The sequence below is a fragment of the Bactrocera latifrons genome, unplaced genomic scaffold, assembly GCF_001853355.1.
Source record: "Bactrocera latifrons isolate USDA-ARS-PBARC rearing strain unplaced genomic scaffold, ASM185335v1 scaffold_151, whole genome shotgun sequence".
In the NCBI taxonomy this organism is placed as follows: Eukaryota; Metazoa; Arthropoda; class Insecta; order Diptera; family Tephritidae; genus Bactrocera; species Bactrocera latifrons.
In genome coordinates, this window is record NW_017534975.1 from 58,508 (window position 1) to 84,955 (window position 26,448).

Here is a 26,448-nt window from a genome sequence, read left to right on the forward strand (position 1 = left end):
TAAGATGGGTTGGAATGTGACTCAATTTACCATTAAAGAAAGAAAAGTGTATTTATATGTTCTACTTAATAACATATTAATAGCTTAAAATATTGAGGTTTATTTATTTTTTTTAATGAAATATTATTTTGTGAAAATATTCACACATATAAAAATAGTATTTAAATTTTTTTTATATTTGAAAAATATTCCAATTATTTTTTTTACAAGGAGTATACAACAATTTTGTCCATATACAATACATATAAATATTTGTTATTTAAAGAAAATTTCAGGAACCATGTTTTTACGATACATGTTTTCAGTTGCCACTCCTCGCTATAATCTCTCTACACATTTCAGCTATCTATTTAATTTCAAAACTTACCTATATTTATAAAAAGTATTCAATTTAAATCTACACATTTAGTTCCTCCACGCATTTCGCCGTTCAACTTCGAAGAGGAAATCACCGAGGGTATGCGCACGCAGCTAATGTGTTCAAGTAGTCAGGGTGATCAGCCGTTCAATATCACTTGGCTAAAGGATGGCACACCGATTTTGGGTAATACCGCACAACAACAACTACCCGTCGCTAATTTACCCAACGATTTAGCGGGTGGGCGCTTACAAAATGGCGGTGGATCGCTTGGTGGTGGCGCCGGTGGGAAGAGTTATAGTCCAATGGATAGCTCGCTCACCATTAATGAGTACACACCGTTTTCCAGCATTATTTCCATACACAATGTGACGTCACGTCATAACGGCAATTATACGTGTCGTGTCAGCAATCGCGCGGGATCCGTTGAGTATACGGCGGTACTGTCCGTTTCGGGTAAATTTGTGAATGTGTTCAAAATACTGTTAATCGCACCAAATGCAAGAGCGCAACACCAATTGTATGCAAATCACGAAAATTTACAAAAAAAAACAAAGAAAATTAGAAAATTAAATCAAATCAAGCACTTGCTTCAAGCTAGTCATGCACTTTACAACAATAATATATCGTATCTGGCACTGCAAGTACTTACTAACTACTACATACATGCATATCTACATATATGTTGCAGCACTGAATATAATAAGTAGTTTGGCACAAAAATATTTGAAGAACATTTTATTGAAAATTATTTGTGTTTGTGCTGTACTTTTATGCGAAGAAATGAAGAATAAAATTGGATGTTAAATTTTGAAAAAAATCAAAAAATTCGAAATTTAGTTTTATGTAAATTAATAAATTGGAAGTTCTTAATATTAAAATAAAGAGAGTTATTACTTGTATTAAACTCTTGAATTCTAAATTTTCCTGTTTTCGAAAAATTATTTACGGCCGACTTAAGTTCAACCATCGCAGCTGTGTGTTCTGCTCCGTGCATAGACTATAACTACGAATAACATTAAGTCTCAGGAAGTAATATTACGACAATTACATTATAATAATAATAATAAGTTAGGCTTAGACGTAAGTGAAGGTTTGCAATATTCCGTAAAATAGACTTCCATCAACTTCAGCTGGTTGTGTGATGCTCCCTTCATAGAAGTAATCGCCTGCCATTCAGATATAACTCTATAGGCTAGTGTCGCCGATACACAAGATGGTTCACAACAAATTTTTCAGAAGAAATGAATACAAACCATGACACCAAAAATACTGAACGTGTAAACTGCATCCATCTGAGTTAGAAATTTATTTGTTCTTGTCATCGATTACTCCTCTTTCTCACAGGTTACGTTCTACGCCGAGAGACTCTATCACATACTGAAGTAAAAATATTATTTTACTAGACATATCTGAACTGGTTTTTAGCAATTTGATTTGAAAAGATATCCCCTTTACTTTGTTCTCCACCCATGTATCATATATGGTAACGTTTACAGAATAAATCGTTTTTTTGTAGTAACTCTATAAAGAATGCTTTAAAATCTTCCTTTTTTTTCCTTATTTGAGGCAGCAGAATCAGTAATACTGACATATTAACATAAATTAATTAAACGATGACAATATTTCGTTTAATTAGGGTATGGAAGAGATTAAAGGTGGACGTTATTAAAACAATATTACTTTGTTATAGGCTACGTTCAATCGAAAAAAAAGAAGTATTTTTCAAATTATGCATTTGATGTTTTTCAAACCGAGAGGTTACTCATTGAAAGTAACAGGGATGTCAAGCTCAAGTAGGAGATCGAGAGATTGCTGACCTTTCTCCCCCTTTCATTAGCTTAAAAAATGGGTAAAGGTAAGCTTTACGTCATTTTCGTGTGACTTTTAAAAAAGTTGGCAACAAAATCAATTTTTTTGGATGACACTCATATTTCAAATTCAATTAGTACCAATTTCGGTAAATGGAAAATCAAGTGATGGCAATAATGTCGATTTTTATACCCTAAATAGGGTGCATTAAGTTTGTCACAAGGTTTATGATAAACCAAAGGAAATGCAATAGACACTATATGGCATGTTATATTCGATCTTAAAATGTGCGCTTGTGCTCTTATCTGTCTGTTTATATGCGAACAATCGCTTCAGCTGTTAAGTTAGTAATCAGAAATGTGGCCGTCGATAGCGGACCACTGTAAGATATATTGGGCAAAACTAAGTCCTTGTATAAAAACGTTATTATATCGCAAATAGTCTTCACGAAATTTGGCACGGATTATTGTTTAACACCATTCTACAGCCTCCGAACATAATGTTCAAATCGGACATACCTTTGTTATACCCTTATAATATTGGGTAGTCGAAAAAGTATTTTCGTATTTCTAAACAAATTCCAATCAAACTTCAATTTATTTATTTTTATTTATAATAAGAAAGAAATAAATAAACTTCATAAATTTCATTGCTGCATTACGTGGCATTCTTCCATTTTTTATAAAAAAAAAATTTCAAAATATAGCGAATTTCAATATTATTTTCACTCATATTTGAACAGCTTGAAATATTTTTCAACTTCACTAAATTTAATTTCTGTGTGTTAAATGAAGCTTAAAATCTGTTGTTATGACAAAATGTAATTGGTAGCACTGGTGATATACTGCAACGACATCTATTGACAAAATACGAAAATACGAAAATACTATTTCGACTACCCAATATATTCTTTATTTGCCACGAAGTTTGCAACACCCAGAATGAACTTCGGGGACCCTTTAAGCATGAGGAGCTGAATCGCACGCCCCTCTGTCTGCATATATATACACGAATTAGTCCGCCAGATTTGAGATATGTATCTCTTGAACAGGTCTCTTTCAAATCCATTACTTTCGATGTATTCCAAAAATGTGACAACCATATTGAAATATTATTATATTTATTTTATTATTTTATTTATTATTATTATGCTTGTTAGATGCTAATACTTCATCATTGGTTAAAAGATGTTTCATCAGAAAATTTTGTTTTATTATATGTAAAGGTGCATTTCTTTTAGTAGCTATGTGTTCAGTTTGTGTGGAAGCATAAATGCTATAGTAATCTGTTCTGAACAATTTTTGGGAGATTATATTGTTATCTTAAGCAGTAATCCATATTTCGTGAATATAACACGTCAAATGAGGAAGTTTCCCATACAAGAACTTGATTCCGATCGTTCAGTTTGTATGGCAGCTATATGCTATGGTGAGCCGATCTGAACAATTTCTTCTGATATCACATTATTTCTATAAACAATAACTCATGCCCAATTTCATGAAGATATTTCGTCAAATGTGAAATTTTTCCATACAAGAACGTGATTCCGATCTTTTAGTTTGTATGGGAGCTATATCATATAGGGGTCCGATATCGGCAGTTCCGACAAATGAGCAGCTTCTTGAAGAGAAAATGACGTTTGCAAAATTTCAAAACGATATCTTAAACACTGAGGGACTAGTTCGCATATATAGACAGGCAGACGGACAGACAAACGAACAGACAGACGGACATGGCTAAATCGACTCAGCTCGACATACTGGTAATTTATATATATACTTTATAGGGTCTCCGACCCTTCCTTCTGGGTGTTACAAACTTCGTTACAAACTTAATATACCCTGTTCAGAGTATAAATATATATGTGTGTTTATTAAATGTATCAATGCATTAAAAATAGTTTAAAATAAGTTCACAAAACTTCTTCCTTTTTATATGAGATTAAAATTTATGAAGCTTCTTTTTTTTTCACCGTCATTTCAACCAACTTTGAGCAGAGATACATTGTTCAAAGACAATTCACTATTTTCCGATAATACTCGTACTAAATTTCATTTTTTAATTTATTGCAATTCGTATCAAAGTACAACACAACACAAATAAAGCACTGTATGGGCACAACGAACGCACGCGTAGAAGGGGTAAATGGGGTGGGGTGGTTATGTGTAACAATGTACATAAATACATAATATACTTACTGACAATGTGTTGGGCACATAAAATGTATTCAGTGGCAACCACAAAAGTCAACTAAAAAAACAACAATTGACAAGCACAAAGTACGCAAGTAAGTACGTAAATACAAAGGAAAAAACCAAAAAGATGGAAAATCAAATGGCACGCAACTGTAACGGTAATTTTGTGGAGCTTCGCAGCATGAAACGCATGACAACGACGGCACGCGGAATGCAACGCACCAAGCCTCTTTTTCAAGCAATAAATATGGCACCAAAAAAGTAACATAAAACGAAATTCCAAAATGTATAAAGAAACATAAAATGGTATTACCAAAGCAAAACTGCGCTATAAAATTCACAAAGCAATCAAACAAGTAAAATAAATCCATGACTGAAATAACAAAAATTTTATATTTACAACGCAGTAGTGGCACTGTTACGCACCAACTAACAAAAGAGAAATGAACAAATTAAAAAAAAAAATTAGAAAAAAGTTGCATTTTGCATCACTACTAACACCAGCAAGCGCACCCATATCAGATCAGTTACGAGCACCCAGGTCTGGTCCAGCAACCAGACCTACCCTGACACAATCATTATTTCTAACACTCGACACACACATGTACATATGTTGTTATATATATATATGCAATGTTAATTTCAATTTTAATTTATTTTCAATTTTCAAATAAATTTGCATACCTTTAACGGCGATTTTCCAAATATTTTCGCGCATTTATCCAATTATTAGCTTTGTGTACTTACTTTATTTATTTACTTTATCATAAAGCTCTTATCAACATTCGTACTTGTACAAAGCGGCATTAGCGAAACGGATTGGTTTTCACCACAAACCATGTAGAATGATATTTATTATTTACATAATAGGGTGGTCCATTCACACTTTTTATTTTTTTGTAATCGTTATTTCATTTATATTTATTGACGCCGTTAAATTTTAAAAAGTTTCTCTCAAAAAAATATTGTTTTCAACAGCTTAAATTAATTTTATGTAATTTTGAAATATATACTTTCGGAGTTGATTATTTTACCAAAAATAATACATACTGACGATGTTTAGACTTTTACTGACTATTAATATTATCAGATGCGTAAACCTAACCTTTACTAACTAAATCAGGTGTACTGACTTTACAAACGAATATGTACTATCCATAAAAACAGTTCTCTTTTCAACACCCTCCCTTCTGTCTATTTCTATTTTCCATAACTAGAAAAGGTCAAAATCCAGATTGATGTCTCAAATACATGTATTATATTTAATCATGCCAAAATAAAACATAACCTCTGGCTTTATGGTTCAAATTGTATCTTCGAGACATGTCCTTATACACAATTCATTTCTGTTCATGGCTATAAGTCCGAAAACAATTTATTGTAATCGATAGCTTAACAGGATTAATCAAAGAAATTGATGACGTTTTATCATCAACTTCCAATTTCGGCAATTCTATAATCTTTATAAAATACTAAAATATGAGGATTCATAGGATTACTAGAATTACTAGAAGGCTTTAACAAATTTCCATCCCGTTATTTGTTATAGCCTGAGGAAACTGTAAGGAGGCCTTAAGAAACCCGAATTTAGGGCGAGTTTTAGCGATTGGAATAAAAAAAAAAAAAAAAAAAAAAAAAAAAAAAAAAAAAAAAAAAAAAAAAAAAAAAAAAAAAAAAAAAAAAAAAAAAAAAAAAAAACGCATTTGATATTTTTAGTATTCATTGTTTTATCAATTTTTATTTATATTTGAAGAGTACCAAAAAAATGTTAAAATTATTTTTTCGTTGAGTTATGTGCCCTTGACGTAGAGGGGGAAAGAGAGGTCTCCTCGTCGCCATGATTTCTACCCTTGTGTATACGATGATGGAACCTTGATTAGAAGACGAATGTCGCTAGATAACGAAGCTGCAAAACAGAACATTATTTCCCATAGAATGGCTGCTCGCGGCATAGTTCATTTACATTCAAAATACATTTTACTCAATAGACACGAAATTAGTTAGTTATTATATTTTCTGTAAATACTACAATGAACAAAAAGTAATAAAACTTTAATCATAATTTTAAAATTCTTAATTTATTCTTCAAAATCAATTTCATCCCCTTCAAAGTAATCCTCAGTAGATGTAGTACAATATGTCAACGGATTTTCCAATCTTCGAAACACTGGTTGTAGCGTCACTTTCCGGGATGGCCTTCAGTTCCGTCTTCGCTGCGGCTTGAAACAATGTCCTCCTGAGCCCCAATACCACTGTGACTTCGTTTTTCTCAATCCCCGAAACAGTTATTGAAGCCAGTTGAATGCGTGTAGCGATTGATCATATATTTCCGGGTTACAACCCTTAAACTCATCGCCACTAACAATAAGTTTCATGACATCATGTTAGTCGGAAAGCATTATTTGACATACGTTAACGTTACCGAGATGCTTTTTTTTTTTTCAAATATATACATACCTGTGCCTAAAACATAAGGGGACATTGTATTTATTTTGAAAATTCTCTATTTATTCTTCCAAATCAATTTCATCCCCTTCAAAGTAATCCCCATTAGATGTAGTGTCACTTTCCGGGATGGCCTTCAGTTCCGTCTTCGTTGCGGCTTGAATATCGTATAAAAATGGTGTTCCCGGAGCGGTCTTTTGAGCTTGGTGAACAGCCAGAAGTCGCACGGCGCCAGATCAGGTGAATACGGTGGTTGCGGAACGATATGGGTTGAGTTTTTGGCTGTGGACGTTCTACTTGTATAGCAATGATTTGTGAAATACAATTTAAAGTTCACTTCAGTGCTAGGAAGTGTCGTAACAACTAGTCGCTGGCTAATTGGCACAGACCCAAGCCTTGACGTGGACTCAAAAGAAATAGTCTAATGGCGTCAAATCACACTACCGAGGCAGCCAATGAAGCCTATTTCATGAGATAACACGTTCACAAAAATTGCTTTTTTAATAAATCCTTTGTGACATTCGCTATATGACTTAGGCCGCCTTCCAGTTGGAATAATATTGTCCAAGTTCGTATCATCCAATTCGGGCCAAAACATTCCGTTATCATCGAGCGGTAGCGATTCTTATTCAGAGTAATGTGCCGGTCTTGATCCTCACGGAACGAATACGACCTAATGACGCCGCCGACCCCTAAATCGCACCAAGCCGTTATTTTTTTAGGATACAATAGTGACTCATGGAGTACGTCTGGAATACTGGCTGACCAATGTTTTGTTTATTGGCGAAGCCTCATCGCTGATGGTGATTTTTTGATGCAACTCCGGATCATTTTCAAGTTGTTGGTCAGTGCAATTCACGAGCATACGACGATTTTGGTGGACAAACGGCTTCAGTTATTGCGTTAATTTGATCTTGTAAGTATGTAGGTCAAGATCGTGTGAGAGACTGATATTTTTCTCCCTCAATCGATGCGCTGGCGGTAGATACAGGCACAGGAACATTTTGTACTATGCCTGTTTTTCTACTAGACGCTCATTTGTTGATATAACAGGAGGATTATGACGACCATAAATTGGACGTAGCACTCTTAAAATTGAGTCCACCGTAAATCATAACAAATCAATTTTAATAATTTCGACTCATTGTTGGATCGTATATCTTTCCACGATGAAATGACAAACTTTACTGAAGAGAAATGTCAAAAAAGCATGAAAAATAAGGCGTCGGCTGGTGTCCCTAATGGTCAGATTTTGTAGCGTACCTTTTAGAAAACTCGTTATTACATCTCCGAATATTTTCAAGCCGATATACTTTGTACTAACCTCCAGAAACAACTATTGGCTTATCTAAAAATATACTATTCGGAAGCTATAAGAATGTTTTCATCACACACTTAATAGCGAAGCCAAAAAAAAATATATTATATATGTTCCTCATGTACAGTTATGCGCGTACATACATTCCCAAAAGGAATGACAGATATCAACAAATTTGTTGCAATTTGATTAAATCGAAATGAAATTTGTCGTATGGAAAGTAACAATAAAAAATTCCACTTGCGTACTGGGAAAAATAACGGTATTATGTATGCAGGAACAGTGAGTGACAAAAATAATCGGACTCTTTGCTATAAATTGCGAGTAGTTGCTGATAAATATTGAGAGGTATATGGCAGATAAATGCAAGGAAAGCCACACAAAACCAAACTCAAGACATTGCTTATGGTAATTAAGACAAATTCTCAGTGAGTTCTTATTGTAGTTCATGTAACTAATGACATTATTAATTAAATACACCCTCTCGTTCTGAGTTCTTTCTTTGAAATCTCGCACGTTTATGAACTCTCCAGTAATCAGAGGAGGAACTTAAGCCACACAATTTTAAAACTTAGCTTTTAATATATTATTACATATTAATTTTGAGTTTCAACCTTCAAGATTCAGGCAGCATTTTTTTATGCGATCTGTATTTAGTTAGATAATTCCAATTATTTACCTGATTGAAGTTAATGGTTTAACGAGGCGTACTCACGTACTTGATTGAGTGATAATATCATATTTTACTTAAACTAGCTCTCAATCAGCTTTGAACTTTACCGCTTGATTTCTTTAAAGAAATATTTGCGGGCGTTAAGTTCTAATTTGGAAAACAGGTTTTCTTGGCATATTTCCGAAGTCGTGTGTTTTCAAAAGGTACATAGATGCATAGAGTTATTTCTATCTGCTCAAGTTCTGGTAAAGAAGTAAATTTTAGAGGCACTCGTACTCTTAATTACTTGGAAAAATGTGGAAGAGTCCAGAGCCAAGCATTTAACCGACTTTGTGTTGAGATGTTTATAAAGTAACGACATCGTTTATCAAATTTTTGCAATTTTAGTTCCGCAAAATTTTGGTTTCTGTCATCCGGGTTTAAAGCGATAAATTTGCAGATATTGCTTGCCTAAATTCCGAAAAATATTCGTATTCACTGTGCCGTCGTTATAAGCATTAATTCCATCAATGTGGACAATCACAAAAACACCTACTACAGCAGATGCAATACAATAAAAATGAAACCTTACAAATTACGTGCTCAATGAAAGGCGTCGAACACGATAATTGCGTGAAAAAATTTCCATGCAAATTACAAATCGGCAACGTGGGCCAATAAATGAAGTGTGTGTAATAAACGTGTGTACATAGCAGAGCACAACATAGCATAGCATCACATAGCATAGTGGTGGTATACTGTAAAAGCAAACTTTGTGCTTTTACCTGGAATGGTTACAGGGAATGTGCGTCATAGCAGCTGGAGTGAGGCGGCAAGCAGAAGTGAGAGCAAGTGAATGCACGGCACTTGCCTACGGCTGAGTGGATCTGAAAATTGCAGAGGCAAAAACCAAAAATAACACCTTGTGCAAGCAAAGAGCACTGGACAGCAAACATATTGTGGTTGACGAGGGAAATGACGTACAGAGCCGAAAGAAATATTTGGCGAATGAAAATTGTAAGGGGTCAGGTGACATTTTTAAATTACCATGTCAGCACTTGTCGGACAGCGTCGACAGGCGAATTATGAATGTAAAAAAGCCCGTTGATGAAGGAGGTTTTGTAGAGCGGGAGGGGAGTTAGAATGACAAAGAAGTGCATTGTATGCGTTGCAGGCCGAACGTACGTTCGTTGGGTCCAACGTTTGGCAACTGCTAACAGGGCAACTGGCAAATGGCAATGAATTACTTACACTGGCAGGTGCATGCTTGCATTTTTAACGGTATGCAAGTGTGTGTGCTGGCGCATATGTTTCTATGTATAATGCTGGTGTTGCACCTTATCAGTCGAATTTCCTGCATCAGCCCGCAAGCTGGTGAATGATGGCTGCAACACCTGCTCTTCACTGCGCAAGCAAGTCAGTAGTCGGTGACCAAACTGTTACTGCAGTGTTTGCGTCATGTGTGCGTGTGATGCTATTGTAGCGTGCAAATTGCAACAGCAGGGACGCAGTTCGCCTCAAATACCCTTGGTGGTATATTCGGAATTTATGTCATTTACATTTCTCTGGCATAAGGCAATTTTCTGATGAATGATCTTTTTACTTGCTTTACCATGCATACACTCTACGTCGACAAAGGCGCGCACACCAGCACACCCTTTCACAATGGCACGCTCATGGTGTGCAGTCATGTAGGGATTCGCGTACGTTCGTCTCACACGTAAGTGTATACGAGTATGTATTGAGAATGAAAAATGGTTGCAACTATTTTATATGCAGCATTCCTGTGGCTACCAAATTGCACTCAATATAATTTTATTAAAGAAAGCTTCGAAGTGACAGCCATTTATATTAATATAAGCGGTATACAGCACCAGGCAGTGGTGACACCATTATGTTGAACAATTTCAGATATGAATTTTATAATATATTCACTTTTTTTTTTTTACATTTCGTAGAGGTATCCTGGTAGTAAGAAATCGTTTGCATTTTGGACTCTGTTTCGATTTGGCTAAATTATGCGGCGATTCTTCGTAGCCGAGCATACGTGCTCGAATCGAAAATTTAACAGAACACGGAACTGAATTCTTTATAGCTAACCACAAAGATAAATATTACGAAAAAGTTATATAAGAATAACTTTTACCTCAACAGGCTTTAGCCAACCAACCAAGTGTGGTACATCTTACTCGAAAAGACTTCCCAAAAGGATTGACGTTCCAATTCTCCTACAAGCGGAAGACCTTTACGATTAAAAGAAAATCGAAAACCAAAATAAATTATCTCTGCTTGCTTAGTCGTTTTCGATTCGGGAAAATCAACTTTGCTCAACTGTATCTATCTGTACAAAATTGTACTAAAGCTTAATTTAGGTACGAATTAAATAAGATAAACAGATATTAAGAAACTGATTGACAATATAAAAATATTTTACGTTTTGTTATTCAAACTTGAAACATGAGACCGAGTGGAGTCAGAAATGATGGTTAATACCTTGCGTTCAGTCGGAAAACCGGATATCGCAAATAATTCTTTGAGTTTAGGGTTATTGCAATGGATCCCCTTTTTATCACCAGTCACTATCCGACTATCCGATGCAAAAATATCTTCTTTTTGTAACGTTTATACAGCATTTCTGACATGCAAACCCGTCTTCACATAAACCCACGCCAAAATAGGATGCCTTTCGGTTGAGAGTTTCTTAATATTGAAACAATGAAGTAGAAATCCCCGAAAAAATACTTTTACAAGCACACAGTTCGATGTTGTTATAAATCGAATGTGTATTGGGGGTATTCAAGACTTTGTACCTCAGACGGGAACTTACCTAAAATTTCTAACAACCGAATTGAAAAAAAATTAAATTTAGAAAATTAATGAAATATTGTCTTTTCTCGGTACCACTCGTCTTTTACTCCCCCTAATAAAAAGAAATTTGACGGCGTTTGAATTAAATAAAACAGAATATCGTAAAAAGACTAGCCATTTAACCAACGTCTATATTAGAATATGGTCAAGCCGTAAATCCATTAATTTGGCAGTTACTTGGTCTCTATTACAATTTTTTCTCAGAATGATTTTCATGTAAACTTCTCCAAAAACTCGTGAGAGACAAGTCAGTTCATTTCAGTCAAGTTTCATGTTTTACCTATGTTTTAATATTAATATAGGATGCGGCATATGATCTCACTATCTTTAGCACTAAGCCACTTCCTTATTAAACTTAGCTCAGTGGCTGGTCACAGAGGAATCATCTCAACCTGTAAAGCCGAAGAGCGTGCAAAAAGGGCTTAAAATTCCATGAGGATAAAAACTAGCAGAGAGCGCTGGATCTTTGAACCTGGCGCGAGCACAGCAACTAATATTTTAGGGATTGCGAAAGCCTTCTGACCCACAGTCAGACAAGGTTTAAATGACCGCAATGATAAATGTTTTAACTGGACTCTGTTAAATATTTTGCAGGACGCAATTTCTCAAGTTGCAGAGAGGAATATGAGATTTGCTCAGACTAAGGTTGAAACATCTCGGTTGCCTTACTTTCTGCAAACTCAGTAAATTAGCTGAAGTAGGTAGATATTGGCCGGCCAAAAAAAATGTATATGCTTGCTCTAAGCACTTTGTACATATGCGACAGTCTTTTGAACCATATCTAGAAGTTCTGAGCATTACAACGGATAGGTCAGGGTATCTAGTGTGTTATTCGCGGTTTATCCACCAAGAAGAGATGTATGTTTATAGCCTTTGTTCAATTTGACGGCACACTGGGCCGCTGAAGATCTCGATGGCGAAGGTTTTTAACCAATTTTAATATAATCTTTAGATGACAGAAGTTTTTATTGGCCTAATGTAATAACATAGGTAGGATAAAATTAAGGAAATTTGAACTAACCCTAATTGTCGATCGTTCTGCCCTACTCCTCTCATTTCGGCAGTACGTTTCTTGTATTCGACAATTACTTTTAGAAAAAGTAATGGTAGAGCCAAACTTCGAAGTATATTCATTCTAGAAAATTCGTTCAAGTTCCAAATCAAGGACCTATACGTTATCGAGTGTTTGCTTCCTCGGATTAAGGTTTGGAATCATATCGTGTCAATACCACCCAGAAGGATAATCGAATTCGTCATTGTGCTCGGCGTATGAGATTCATTGTGACAGTGGGTAGAGCACAATAGTCAAAGTACAAACCTCAATTATTCCTTATGACTTGAGTCCTCAGTTGATATTTAAACTTAACTTTAATTCATTTATAATACTATATTTCCACGTTACTTACAATGACCTCATATAAAACTATTGATCAGCAATATTCAAAGATTTGGAGCACTGCTTTGAGCAAGGAGTAATCAAAGAGGAAATACTTTTTAATAAATGTTATTTTATTTAAAAATTTTTGTTTGCAATATTTTTGCTTTGGAAAAAATGCAAATGAAAAATCTATAATTTCCATAGTTTATTGCGTAATAGTTAAGGTTTAGCAAACCTGTAAAACTAAGACATTACTTACAAATATTCTGGCAGAATTTTTATAATTTTCCCATCCTGCAGACAAAAAAATATTTTAACATTAAAATTCTTTGCTATAAGGTTTTTTTTCATAATTTTAAAAGGTAAAACATATTATATTTAATTGTAGTAATTCTAGGTGAGTACTCAATTTCTGATATATTTCCATATTTATGTATATTACCACACGAAATTTCACAACAAATATATACACATACCTATTCATAGTGGTTAGTCTTAAGCTGTATCATGCATGACACCTGGATTTAGTAAGTTTGCATGTCTTAAGCACCAAACCTCACCTGGTTTCACTTTCACTTCACTTGAGTCATTCAAAACCCTATATTCAAAATATGATATTAAAACTAACAAATATTATTTTAATTAAACCTGAAATGTGCAGTTCCACCACGTTGGATACTAAAACCCACCGATCAAGATGCCATACTCGGTAATCCAGTGGCCATAACCTGCAAAGCCGATGGATTTCCAATACCCACCGTACAATGGAAGCAGTCGATTGGTAAATTACTGTGAGACGATTGTATTATTGTTAATTGTTTGACGTTAAGAAGTCGGAGACACAATAAGGTATAGATATAAATGATTAGCGTGACGTACTCAGTCGATTTGGCCATGACTGTATAATATCTGTCTGTCTGTATAAACGCAAACTAGTCCCACAATTTTTTGGATATCATTCTGAAATATGGCAGACATTTTTTTCCCCCAAAGAAGCTGCTCATTTGTCGGAACCGCAGATGTCAGGCTACTATAGTATATTGCTATCATAAAAATTGATTGATCAAAACCATATCATACAACGAACTAATTGACAAATACTCTCAAATCACGAGTCAAATCGCGCGACCGAGGCGGCCAGTTGACTGGGACATTTCGTGAGAAATCACGTTCACCTGGTTTCCAATAAATCGACTGTGATATTCGCTGAGTGGTTTTTCTGTTTTAATCACGTATTGTGCAAGTGTATATCAGCTAATTCGGTCGAAAAATATTATCGCCGGCCCATAAACCGCACCATACTGTTATTTTTTCGGCATGCAATGGTGACTCATGAACTACGTGAAGAATGCTGCCTGACCAATAATGTATATTTTGCTTATTGACGAAGCCATTTAGCTAGAATAGAACATCATCGCTGAAGATGATTTTTCAATGAAAATCCGGATCATTTTCAAATTGTTGCTGAGTAAAATTTACGAACAAAGGACGATTCTGGTGGACATGTGCCTTCAGTTCTTGCGTCAATTCGATCCTGTAAGCATGTAAGTCAAGATCTTTTCGGAAAACTCGCTTCAGCAACGTTACAGAGATGCCCAACGCTTGAGAACGACATGTGAGAAACTGATTTGGGTCTTCTTCAATTGATGCGCAAGCGGCAATATTTTCGACACTACGGGCACTTCTTTGTCTCACTGGCACGGGATCATTTGGTACTGTGCCTGTGTATTCAAATTTTTCCACTAGACACTCAATTGTTGATCTGACAGGGCGATTATGACGACCATACTGTGGACGCAGCGCTCTTAAAGTTGAGGCCAATGACTAAGAAATTTCGGTAGTAAATATTAATAATTTCGACTCGTTGTTGGATCGTATCTCTTTCTATAACGAAATTACTTCGTTTTCTGTCCCTATCGGTCTACTTCTGTAGCGTCCCTATTGAAAACCCCGTTACTTCTCGGACAGTCGAATCTGTCGTTCTCAATCGAACTCTGTTCTTTACAACAATTTAAATCTTTCACGGAGTCCAATAAAACAGATGCCAATTTGTTAGAGCTGATTGAGAACAATCAGCTTCAAGAATAAGGCAGCGAACTTTAAAAATTTTAGTCAGCAATGCTTTTATCTGACCTAATTCTACAAGAAGGTTTACGTTTACTCTTCTCCAGTCCTCTGTCAATACGTTCGTAATACTCTATTCGTTTTAGTGCGTATTAAACTTCAATTATCGGATTGTCTGTTCGACGGGTAATGTGACGTCAACACTTGTACTTGCCTCAGTTTATAAAAACCTTGAACTTCACTATTTCTATTTATTTCCGGCAAATTATTTATCTCGTTTTGTTTAAAAATCTAACACGAGGCTTTATTTCCGGATAATAAAAATCGATACATATAATTGAGGTTTATTGACATTATTATACATATATATTTGATACATTTTTAAGGAACGAAAGTGTATCCATATGAAGTAAAGTTTTCTCATTCTTAAATTAAATTTTCCAATACTAAAATTATGTAACTCTCTTTTTCAACCCCAGGTGACTCAGGTGAATATCGTGAGCTCAGTTATGGCATTGGAAACGGTAACTCACAATCTGTTATCGAAACGTATAACAACGGGTCGCTGATCATACCAAAAGTTGGGAGAGAGCATGAAGGCAGCTATTTGTGCCAAGCAAGTAACGGCATCGGTGCGGGACTGAGTACACTAATCAAATTAACTGTGCATGGTGGGTGTGATTTCACTGTATTTATGATATTTACTAATCACTTTATTTCTAGTTGGTCCCTCTGTAACGGTTTCGAAGAAACAAGTTTCCGTCCGTCGTGGTGACCGTGTCACATTGCGCTGCGAAGCTGATGGCGATCAACCGCTGAATATAACATGGCGCGCCAAAGCAAATCATATTGATCCATCCTATGACATACGTTATCATATCAAAGATTCACCGTTAAGTCGTGGCACCGTCTCAGAAATGACCATACTACAGACCATACTTAACGATCGCGGTGAATACACGTGCATTGCCACTAACAACTATGGACACGATCGCGCTGTAATTCATCTGCAAGTGCAGGAGCCACCGAACTTTCCAGTAAATTTGCATGTCACCGATTTGGGTAGCCGGTCTGTAACGCTGGCTTGGTCGCCAAATGATCAAGATTCGATTTTTATGAATAACGGTGGTAATAATCGCGATTCGCAACCTATATCGAATTACATTTTGCAATATAAGAAAGCAGGCGGTATTTAAATATATATATTTTATCAAGCGAACCGGGTCGTATTAAGTATTATTTTTCTTTCAGATGTCTGGCATGAGCACAATAACCAAAAATTATTGCCCGGCGATAAGACCACCGCACAAATTGGTTCACTACGTCCAGCGCAAGCGTATCATTTCCGCCTTTACGCCGAAAATCATCTGGGTACCAGCGCTCCGAGCGATATATTGCTCGTTCAAACCGATGCTGAGGTGCCAAGTGGTCGTCCGCAAGATGTTTCCGCTGAGCCACTAGGGCCACAACAATTACTCATCACATGGCGTCCGCCAGAACGTGACACATGGAATGGGGAACTCTTGGGTTACACAATCGCATACCAAAAACATGGTGCGCCAGATAGCGTACAAAACTTCACTAAAGTTAGCAGCCTAGGTGGTGAAGGTCTTAATGATTTTCGCCTTACAGGGCTGGAGAAATACACACAGTATGCCATATCCGTGTCTGCATTCAATGTGAAAGGTGATGGACCACCAAGCGAGGTGACTATGGGTCACACGTTGGAGGATGTACCCTCTGCGCCGCCACAGGGTGTTACTTGCATTGCGCTAACTGCACAAAATATACAGATCTCTTGGCAGGCGCCACCAAAAGAATCCAATCATGGAATCATACAAGGCTATAAACTATTATACGAGCCCGGCAATATCGAATCAGAGTACGGCACGCGTGAAACAAAGATCACTTCAGCGTTGAGTACGGTGTTACATGGTCTGCAGCCTTTCACGAACTACAGCGTACAGGTTTTGGCATTTACACGTGCCGGTGAGGGTGTGCTGAGCCCGACTGTGTCGTGTACCACCGAAGAGGCGGTGCCAGATGCACCGGAGCGTGTTAAGTCTGTTGTAAGTAGTGAGTCTTCAGTTATCATTAGCTGGTTACCACCGCGTCGTCCCAATGGTATTGTCACCAAGTACAATGTCTACATCCGTATACTAGACAAAGGGCAAGAGTTAAAAATTCTCAAAGAAGTGTTGCCCGCAAACAATCGTCACTTTGAAGCTAAAGACTTAATGGTGCGCGAAACTTATGAGGCTTGGGTAACGGCTTCGACACGTGTGGGACAGGGACCGAGCACACCGGTGATCAAATTAATACCGAGCCCCTCTGTGCCCGCAGCCATTATATCATTTAGTCAAACTTTAAGTGTCAGCTGGCGAGTTGATCTCAAACTGGCATGCGTCTTCGTTGGTAACCCAAAACCGAACTCGGAATGGAAAGTGTTAAATGCACGTTCTAAGAAACATTTTCGCTTGGAGGTGAGCAACGATAATACTCTGACTTTGCGCAATATACAGCGTACTCACGAGGGAAACTATTCGTGTGTGGTACGAAATTCGATTGGCTCCGATCACATTGTCTATCAGGTATACGTACAAGGTGAGTGGAAGTTTTAATTAGTTTTAGATATTGTGATATGATTTAGTAAGGTAATAGTGGAGCTGCTAACAATCGGCTTCAAGGCATTTTCTCTATTAAAATTCAAAATAACTTATTAAGAAAACTTGTGATAGACTGTATGCCTACGGATTTGTTTAATATTGGATTTTAAATTTGTCATATGGGGGACCGTAATATATAAGGACTCCTTTTAACGGCGATACTTTCTTTCTGCTTAGCTCATTCTGAGGAATACTCCTAAGCCTCGAATATAAACTAGAGGTGAAGTTTTAGGTTACGTTTTTTACAATGTTTTAGGTCTTCATTTATGTAATTTATAATCTTAATTTATGAAATCTTTAATTATTATACTCCTCAACACTCTCCGTTTTTGCTGGAACTTTCAAAGCTAAACAGAATTTATATAAAAAATTTGATTTTTGGTAGAACGAATTGGAATCATCAAAAGGAATAAGCCGTTGATCTTAGCTGGATTTGTGTTTTGTTAATATTACCCTACCTTAATAAGGTTGTGCCTCTACTGGCATATTTTCCTAGGCATTTTCACACTTGATATATTTATTATGATTAAATACAAAAATATATCTTAATTTTATCTCATTTTAGTACCACCATCTGCTCCCGTGCTTTCCGTCATCGGCAGTACCACTAACTCCGTGTCACTGCAGTGGCGAGTAGACGACATTGGCGGTGCACCGCTGCGTGGATTTACAATGACCTTCCGTAAGGAATTCGGCGACTGGGAAGAAATTGAATTGGATCGACGTGTTAACTCTCATTTAATAGAGAACTTGGATTGCGGCACGCGATACCAGTTTAATATGGTGACTTTCAATAAAATTGGAACGAGTGAAACAAGTGCCATCGAAACAGCCAAAACGAAAGGTGGGAACGTAAAATTTCATTACTTTATAAAAAGAAGAAATACTTGTAGTTGCACTAAGGAATTAACCTCAGTAAGCAATTTTGAAGCGGCTGAATTCAGTTATTGAGAAGTTAAGTCTTTAAAACGTGAATGGCTCTTAAGAAGACTGGTAGTCGACCTCTATATGGACACAATTTGAAACCACACTACTTATTGATACTCTTGTCCTCTTTCTTTGCACCAATTTAGATATTCGTTAGTAAAATAGCTGAATGAAAATAACCTGTATGAAAGAACAAATTTTACCACCAAAACCGTGCAAACCGAATGGTTGAAAGTTTGGTCGTGAGTTCCATATCAAGGTTTATGTATGCAGCAACTCGGGGAATGTAACAATTATATTTCTTAGTTAACTCGAGATTATCGTTCGTTGTGGTATTTATCATTGAACATAGAGACATTGAGTTTTCTATTTTAATATTTTCCCCTAACATGTTTTAAAATTTTCTGGCTTTACAAAAATACAAGGGTATTCTGATCTGACAATGCTTAGTTTCACCATCCAATAGCGTCACTACCGCAAGAGAAAAAAATAACGTACTGTAGGATATTATCGTAAGTGACTACGGTCTATCATTTCAAACGAAATGAATCCACAGTTATGCTATGACCATCCATAGTGTGATCAAAAGGCGCTAATAGGCTGTGTACTGTGAGACTTCTCCTGAATAACAAGCGTCAAAAATAAGATTAAAGAGTTTCTACGTGGGATATGCCGTTTTCAGGGCTACCGTAGAAGATAACGGAACAGACCCGATATAACTAGCATTGCATCTTCAAAGACCTCATGGATTATTTCCTGCATGAAATATAAGATTAGAAAGCTATAGGCGTAATGAAGGCCGCCAAATTGGTCGAATTGTATTACGAACTGCTGAACTATATTCTTTATTATCCAAATTTGCACGCAGGTTTTATTTTTGATTTGAAAAACTCAATGGCTGCAAATTTTAGTGGAAATGAGGACGCTATTGTCGCCATAGAGGCTTACTTTGGACTAGCTAAGTGCATAGACCGCCCTTATTTTCCTCTTTGACTGATTCGAATTGTATACCATATAATTATGCATATTCTTTATAAATATCAATATTTAAAGTCGAGTTTATGACTCAAGGTTTATAATTTGAACCAGACAACATAATACCAGTCACGGTTAACAAAAACAAAACTCCATATCCTCAATAACTGCGTTTAAGTTACAACCAAAACGCAGTGTAATAAAATAAAAGTTTTTTATTATATTGTAACGGAGTTTTTTTATAGGCAATAAGCCGATTGCGCCACATAAGCAAAGCTTGATACGCTCGAATATCACTTCCGCTTTGTTGGAGTTATCCTCATGGCAAGATGGCGGCTGTCCAATACAATACTTCAGCATTGAGTTCAGACGTTATGGTATTTCAAGTGACTGGATCATCGTCTCTAGTCGCATAGAGACACACGTATGTATCTTTTGCGTGGAATAAATCTTAGATATCACTATCTCTACTTGCAGACACGCTATACAATCGGCGATTTGGAGCCTGGAGCTGCATATAACTTGCGGGTTGCGGCGCACAATAATGCTGGATCCACGATTAAGGAGTACTACTTTGAGACGCTGCATTTTAACGGACTTTCAGCTGAGTTAGACCATGGCGACTTACCCGAGGTGCGAACACTCTTTCGTGATGTACATCTCATAGCGGTGATTATAACATCGGTGTTTGGTACGATCTTGGCTATAATCGGCGCTTGCATATGCTTCAAGAACTGTTAGTATTATGTAAAATATATATAGCAGAAACACTTGCATTAATTATTTGTATCTCATATTTGGTATGTTTGCTGTAGATCCACGTCAACTATTTGCACGGAATGTCGACTCGATGCGGCCGCATGGTGCTGATTGCAAGGATATACAACATCGTGAACAATACTACGGTACGGTACGCAAATCATGCCAGCAATCACCACGTGAATCGGTTGCTGGGCTTGAACGCATACCTGAATACTCTGAAGATATCTATCCTTACGCTACATTCCATTTACCAGAACATGAAAATCAATCGGCTAACATACCGCTCAACCGCAAAGGAGGCCTGCCGGCAATGTACGATCCGCGTGGCGGTGGTGTTGCAGACGACAATACCCTCTCCAGCACGGGTGCCAAGGTGAAGCGTTCGGTTTCGGCGGGCATTGGCAGCAGCGCTTCAAATGCAAATTTAGGCGGTGGACCGGGCCCGGCGTCGGGCGAATGTAGTCATACGAATACTGAAAAACGGCATAAACGACGCTCGAAAGCAATCAAATCGGAGTCGGAGGAATACGATAGCTTGAATAGTGATAGCGATTTGAGTGGTGAACGTATGCGTGAACGTGAAGAAAGTCGCAGCGGACGTGAGTCCTCTTCACATCTAGACGATAGCGGCTATAATCGTAAGTATACATATGAATTATAAAGTACGCTAAAAGTACTGATTTAATATTATCCAAAGAAGACTTTCATTCAAACTTTACTTCCACTTGTGAAAATGTTTCTAATATGTACTTAGGATTTTAATGCTTGAAACCTAGTTTCGTGTAGGAAATAGACCAAGCTGTTTGAGAATATCTAAGGAAAGGTTCCCAAAAAGAGGTTCTTGTCTTTTGTGCACAGTAATTATTCGCGCCAACATTTTCTTATCTTGAATTTTGTAAGTCATAAATATCTAATAGAGTTACAGTACTAATAGTAAATAACTCAACAGTATTTGTTAACCTTCGTGTTGTTGACTTTTAAGATTCCACGTGAGACATTTATTGACCTTCGGCCGAACTGAGTTTCTGCAACTTTTAAATTGCTCGAGGTTTTCTTAATCAGTAAAGACTTTGACGAACGTCGTAACATATAACATACGAGTATATATCGAAAATAGAATTCCAGACATTTTAGACTCTATCATACAGAATCTCTAAATAAGCGATGGTTTCCTTTATGACGCTAGCGAACCAACGAGTTTCTAGACAGCTTAAACATAAAGGATAATTATTATTTGAAGATGGTTTAAAAGAAACGGTATTATATCACGTTCGCGTTCATTTGAATTTAGCGGGTGCCAGCCAGATAATCACTTAATTTTTCCATACAAAATTGAAGAGCGGGAATTCCCGCTTTTTTTCTACAGGTTAATTTTTTTTTAATAGTGTGAACAAATTAGGGAATTCCGGCATTTAATTTTTCAAGAGCATTTTTATATGTGCGAAAGAAATTTCGGAAATTCCTTAAATTAATTCTGAATTCTTTATTTTTAATTCTTAATTCTTTATTTTTACTTAAATATTTTTATTTTTTCAACTTATTATTAAATACAAATATTATTGTCTGGTATGATATATTTCAAAGCATTCGGCGGGTCATAGCGCTGGCTTGTCAGGACAGTTCTTGCATTGAAAGCTTGTCTCCTTCCGGACTCCGTTTTCTGAACACACCTTACATCTCTTTTGGTAACTTTTGTTTTTCCCTTGATTGTTATGTCCGAAAGCGAAGGGAATTTTCTCCGGGAAGTGACGGGTACTCATGTCTATTGGACAAGTCGCATTTTGCGCTTTTGGAGGGCGACTGTGAGATGTTACGAGATTCACCAAATCCTTGCCTTCAGTAACATTGGCCTGTAGATTGAACAAGCTTACTATAAGTTCTTCACGAAAATCTATAAAGGAGCAGTTCAGATGAAACTGTTTGTGTATGAAAAATGAATTCCATACAGCCATGTCCAGTATGTGAAATAAAACCTTTTTATACCATCTAATTGTTTTTCTGGGACTTGAATAATAAGACAATAATTGGTCGGACCGATCAATTCCTGCCATGTTCTCATTATAAGCAGCAATGTCTATTGGCTGCATCTTCTTTTGGCCTCTTCTATTAGTAATTTCGATTAGACGTAGTTGATGTGCCGTAGTTATGGACAGAACGTCACGTTTGTCTTTCCATTTTGTCACATAAACATTTCCTGTTCTTCGCCAAATATACTCGCCTCTTTTCAGTTTCTTACTGATTATAAATTTACGGCTCGGCTTACGATTGGAACGTAAAGTGGCAGTAGAATGGGTTTTATATTGCAGTAGCGTATTAGACAAATCAATGCTGTTATAATAATTATCCATATACAAATGATGAGCACGATTGAGGTATGGAGCCATAAGTTTTAAAACTACAGCTTTTGTTTTGGATCCTGTGACCTCTTCACCAATATCTTTTCCAGCATATATTTTTACATTTAAAATATACCCATCCTTTGTGGTAAGTTCGTAAAACTTTATACCATACCGAGCTCGCTTTCCCTTGTTGTATTGTCTAAAGGATAACCTTTCTCTGAAAAGCGTAAGCGATTCATCTAAAGACAAAGCTGTATCTGGTTTATACGCCTTTTGAAAGTTTTTCAAAACCAAATCGAGCATCGGCATTATTTTTTCCAGTTTTTTATCTTGATATTTTTGTTGATAAGGCATATGACAGCTGAGGCATCTTAGAATTTGCTGAAAACGTCTTCCAGACATTACAGCACCAATATTGGTTGATAATATAAGATATCCTTCGAAGATATTTTCCTTATCGACGGTTTTCGGTTTTGGCCTTGTAATAGGCACATGCCTAAAAATTTAAGCATTTCATATTTTGTTATTGCAGTAAATTGCCTCTTAGGCCGCTTTCGCGTTGAAGGCTTAGGGTCAATATCTTCCCAGTGAATCCCATAAGCATTGGTGGAAGAAAGTAATAACTCCATGACGTCATTATCAAAAAATTTTTCAAATATCATTAGCGGGGATGTTTCGCTATCAAATTCATCCTGAACTCCCCAAGTAGCAGCAAAGGGGAAAAGTGGTATTGGTTTTGTTGTTTCACGCCAAATATCGTCACACTCAACTTCGCAAATATCGGTATCGTCCTTGTAGATGGAATCTTCCTGATATGTTGTGCTATTTTCACTCTCATCGTCATCAGTGGAAGTAAACTTCTTCGTCTAATGAATATTCGTCTTCTGAATCACCAAATATTTCGTCCACCAAATTTTGCAATATTTTATTAGCCATATTTTATTACAAAATACCATGTACAACTTGGGCAAAAATTTTGTTTTAGTTTTGCAAGAAAAATTAAACTTTCGCATTTATCACACTCAGAGAATCAATTAATTTCAACCACATGAATTTCCTATGCACTTTTGTCGGGATTTCCCGCATTTCGTTTTATTGAATCTTCCCCTCAGCAAACAACAAATGACTAGCACGTTAACTTTGAACTGGGATTCCCCAAATTAAATTTGTTTGAATTGCGGTTGGTCTGTCAGGGATGGTAGTTGACGACTTTACTAACACTAAAAATGTGCAGTGATAAGAAGTGAACCATTTTTGACGGTGGAAAAGCCCTATTCAAATAGCGCGGGAATTCCCGCAATTGTTTTATTGAAGGAAACATGAATGACGGGAATTCCCGCAATTTACGCGAGTGTGATATAAACTTCTCTTTTCTGTGGTTTACCGCTTTATTTCAAGCAGATGCTAATATTCCTTTGCTTGGGCCCCTTTGAGAAAACAGTCTTGAAACAGTTCTATAAAATATTATTTGGTATATATAAAGGCTAGTAAAAAAATAGAAATATTTTTGTATTAAATTGAAGGTTTTAGCTTGCACTGTTAGGATGAACCGAACGGCACGTCCGGACTATACAGTGTTTGTCCGGAAAGTAATAGGACTCAGTCAATTAAAAAAAAATTGTAGAAACAATAGTTAAAATTCTTTAAAAATTTTCAAAATAAGCTCCTTCTGCGTCACGAAGACATTCTCATTACTATATACACGAGTCGCTATGTCAGTTTTTGTGGAACTCGCAGGTCTCCCAGCACGGTCTTCATAAGGCACCTCTTCCCGGCCCTCCAAAAAGGCCTGTTGCTACCGAAACACACCACTTCCTGCTAAAGTAACATCTGGGTAAGCCTGCTTGATTGCTTCAAACGTCTCTGTGACAGATTTACCGAGTTTCACACAGAGTTTAATCGCGTTTATCCCAAATCCCCAGGTGCTCGGAGACAGCTGACCAGCCGCTCATTCGTTAGCAAGAAGGGCTAGAACGCCCTCTACCGAATCCAGAGTACAGTCACAGTGGAAGAAAATCCCTTTTACTTTCCAGACAAAAGCAGTATGTGTATTTATAAGAATTTTCAAACTAAACTCCCGGCATTACTGGCAAGTTTCTTTTGATATGCACCACTCACAGAGAACTGACATTCTCGTAAGGCCACTTTTTATCCTAGTATAATATTATCGATTTATAGATTAAAATTGGGTTAAGTAGTTTCTATTTTCTGAGTTTCACCTGAGTCAAAATATTATAAATTGTATATATAATTTTTTTTGGGTACAAAACCTTAAATTTCGAACGATTTATAGCATAACCTGATCGCAATTATACAACGCGAAATATAGGTTACTTCTATGCTAGAATATCAAATATAAACTTAGTTCAATTGTCCAATTATAAATTAAAATATTTCTCTTAATACTTACAGCGCACGGTCATAGTCCCTGCAGTGGTGGTAATGCCGGAGGCAACAAGGAACGTCTTTCAGTATTCAGTAGGCCTCAACTTCATAGTAAGTTAGTACCTATTTTAACTAATTAACACATTTTGAGATTTTGCAAGCATTACAAATACTCGAACTAACCCCCTCACCGACCTGTAGTACCTACAACTACCACGGCCCAACGTCAGCAAAATCATCAAACCACCACCAAAACTCATCTTAATTACTAACCACTTTTGCGCGCATTAAACACGTCAAACACGAAACACAGCACACCCAAACATTTACTAACCCGCAAGCCAAAAGTTAAAACACAACAACCGTTCGACAATTTTGTGTCCTACAGTATTTTCTTTAAGTAATTTTGCATAAATATACCTACGTATATGTATATATATATGTATGTTTAGAAAATATTTTGCCGATTCACAAGAAAGACTCCAAGAAAGAGAACTCACGCACTTCTAAATCACCGAAACCTTCAACCAACATAGCAACTAAAACAACAACTGCAACGCCAACTGCACTCAAATCCACACGCACCTTTTTCCAAGCCATTATACCTACACGCATCATATCCAGTGCCCTGCATGCACCCGAACGTCAAGCACCTCCCCAAAACCCTTCCGCCCACTCACAGTACGTGCAAACACCCATCACAGCCAAGCAGTGCAGTTCACTGGCAGCCGCAGCAGCAGCAGCCGCCGCAGCCAAAGCGGGCAATAAAAAGTCGAAGTTGCATGGTCAGGCCGCACAACCCCATCAGCTGCAGCAAATGTTGCCACAACGTTCATCAGTCACGTCACCCGCACAGCTGCAACTACAGCAACAGCATCAGCAGCAACGTCAACCGCAAGCACTGATCAGCGCCACGCCGGCCGCACGGCCATTATCACCATCACCACCATATCGTTTCGCTTCGTCGACATCATCAACATCGACTTCATCCAAGCATGAGCGTGTCACCAACATCAATACTAACATAGCGACAACAACAACCCCCCCAATCACCAACATTTTCAGCAACAACCACGAGACAATCATTTGCAGCAATACAAGTCCCCAAGCATTGGTTAGCACCATCACCACCACCACCACCACCAACAACATATCCAATAACACCCCAACAACCACACATGTCATCAACAACTGCGCAAAGCCGCCGAATTCGCGCAGCGGCAGCAGTAGTAGCGATAGCATCGGATATCACAAGCGCTCGCTTTCCAATAGGCAAGCCATTAGTGTTGTAGTTGATGTGTTTT

The 26,448-nt window shown here is 37.0% G+C and overlaps 1 protein-coding gene across 1 annotated transcript in view; it reads left to right on the plus strand.

The window, feature by feature from the left end:
- The window catches only part of LOC108965955 (Down syndrome cell adhesion molecule-like protein Dscam2), a gene marked incomplete at its 5' end in the record, with an annotated part of 86,620 nt that overhangs the window by 53,915 nt on the left and 6,257 nt on the right, over positions 1-26,448 (plus strand). The window contains 10 exon segments of the mRNA XM_018928641.1: positions 410-814; positions 13,688-13,807; positions 15,570-15,761; positions 15,814-16,278; positions 16,342-17,694; positions 18,322-18,600; positions 19,904-20,082; positions 20,136-20,394; positions 20,474-21,058; positions 25,172-25,259. Coding sequence (XP_018784186.1) covers positions 410-814; positions 13,688-13,807; positions 15,570-15,761; positions 15,814-16,278; positions 16,342-17,694; positions 18,322-18,600; positions 19,904-20,082; positions 20,136-20,394; positions 20,474-21,058; positions 25,172-25,259 — 3,925 coding nt within the window.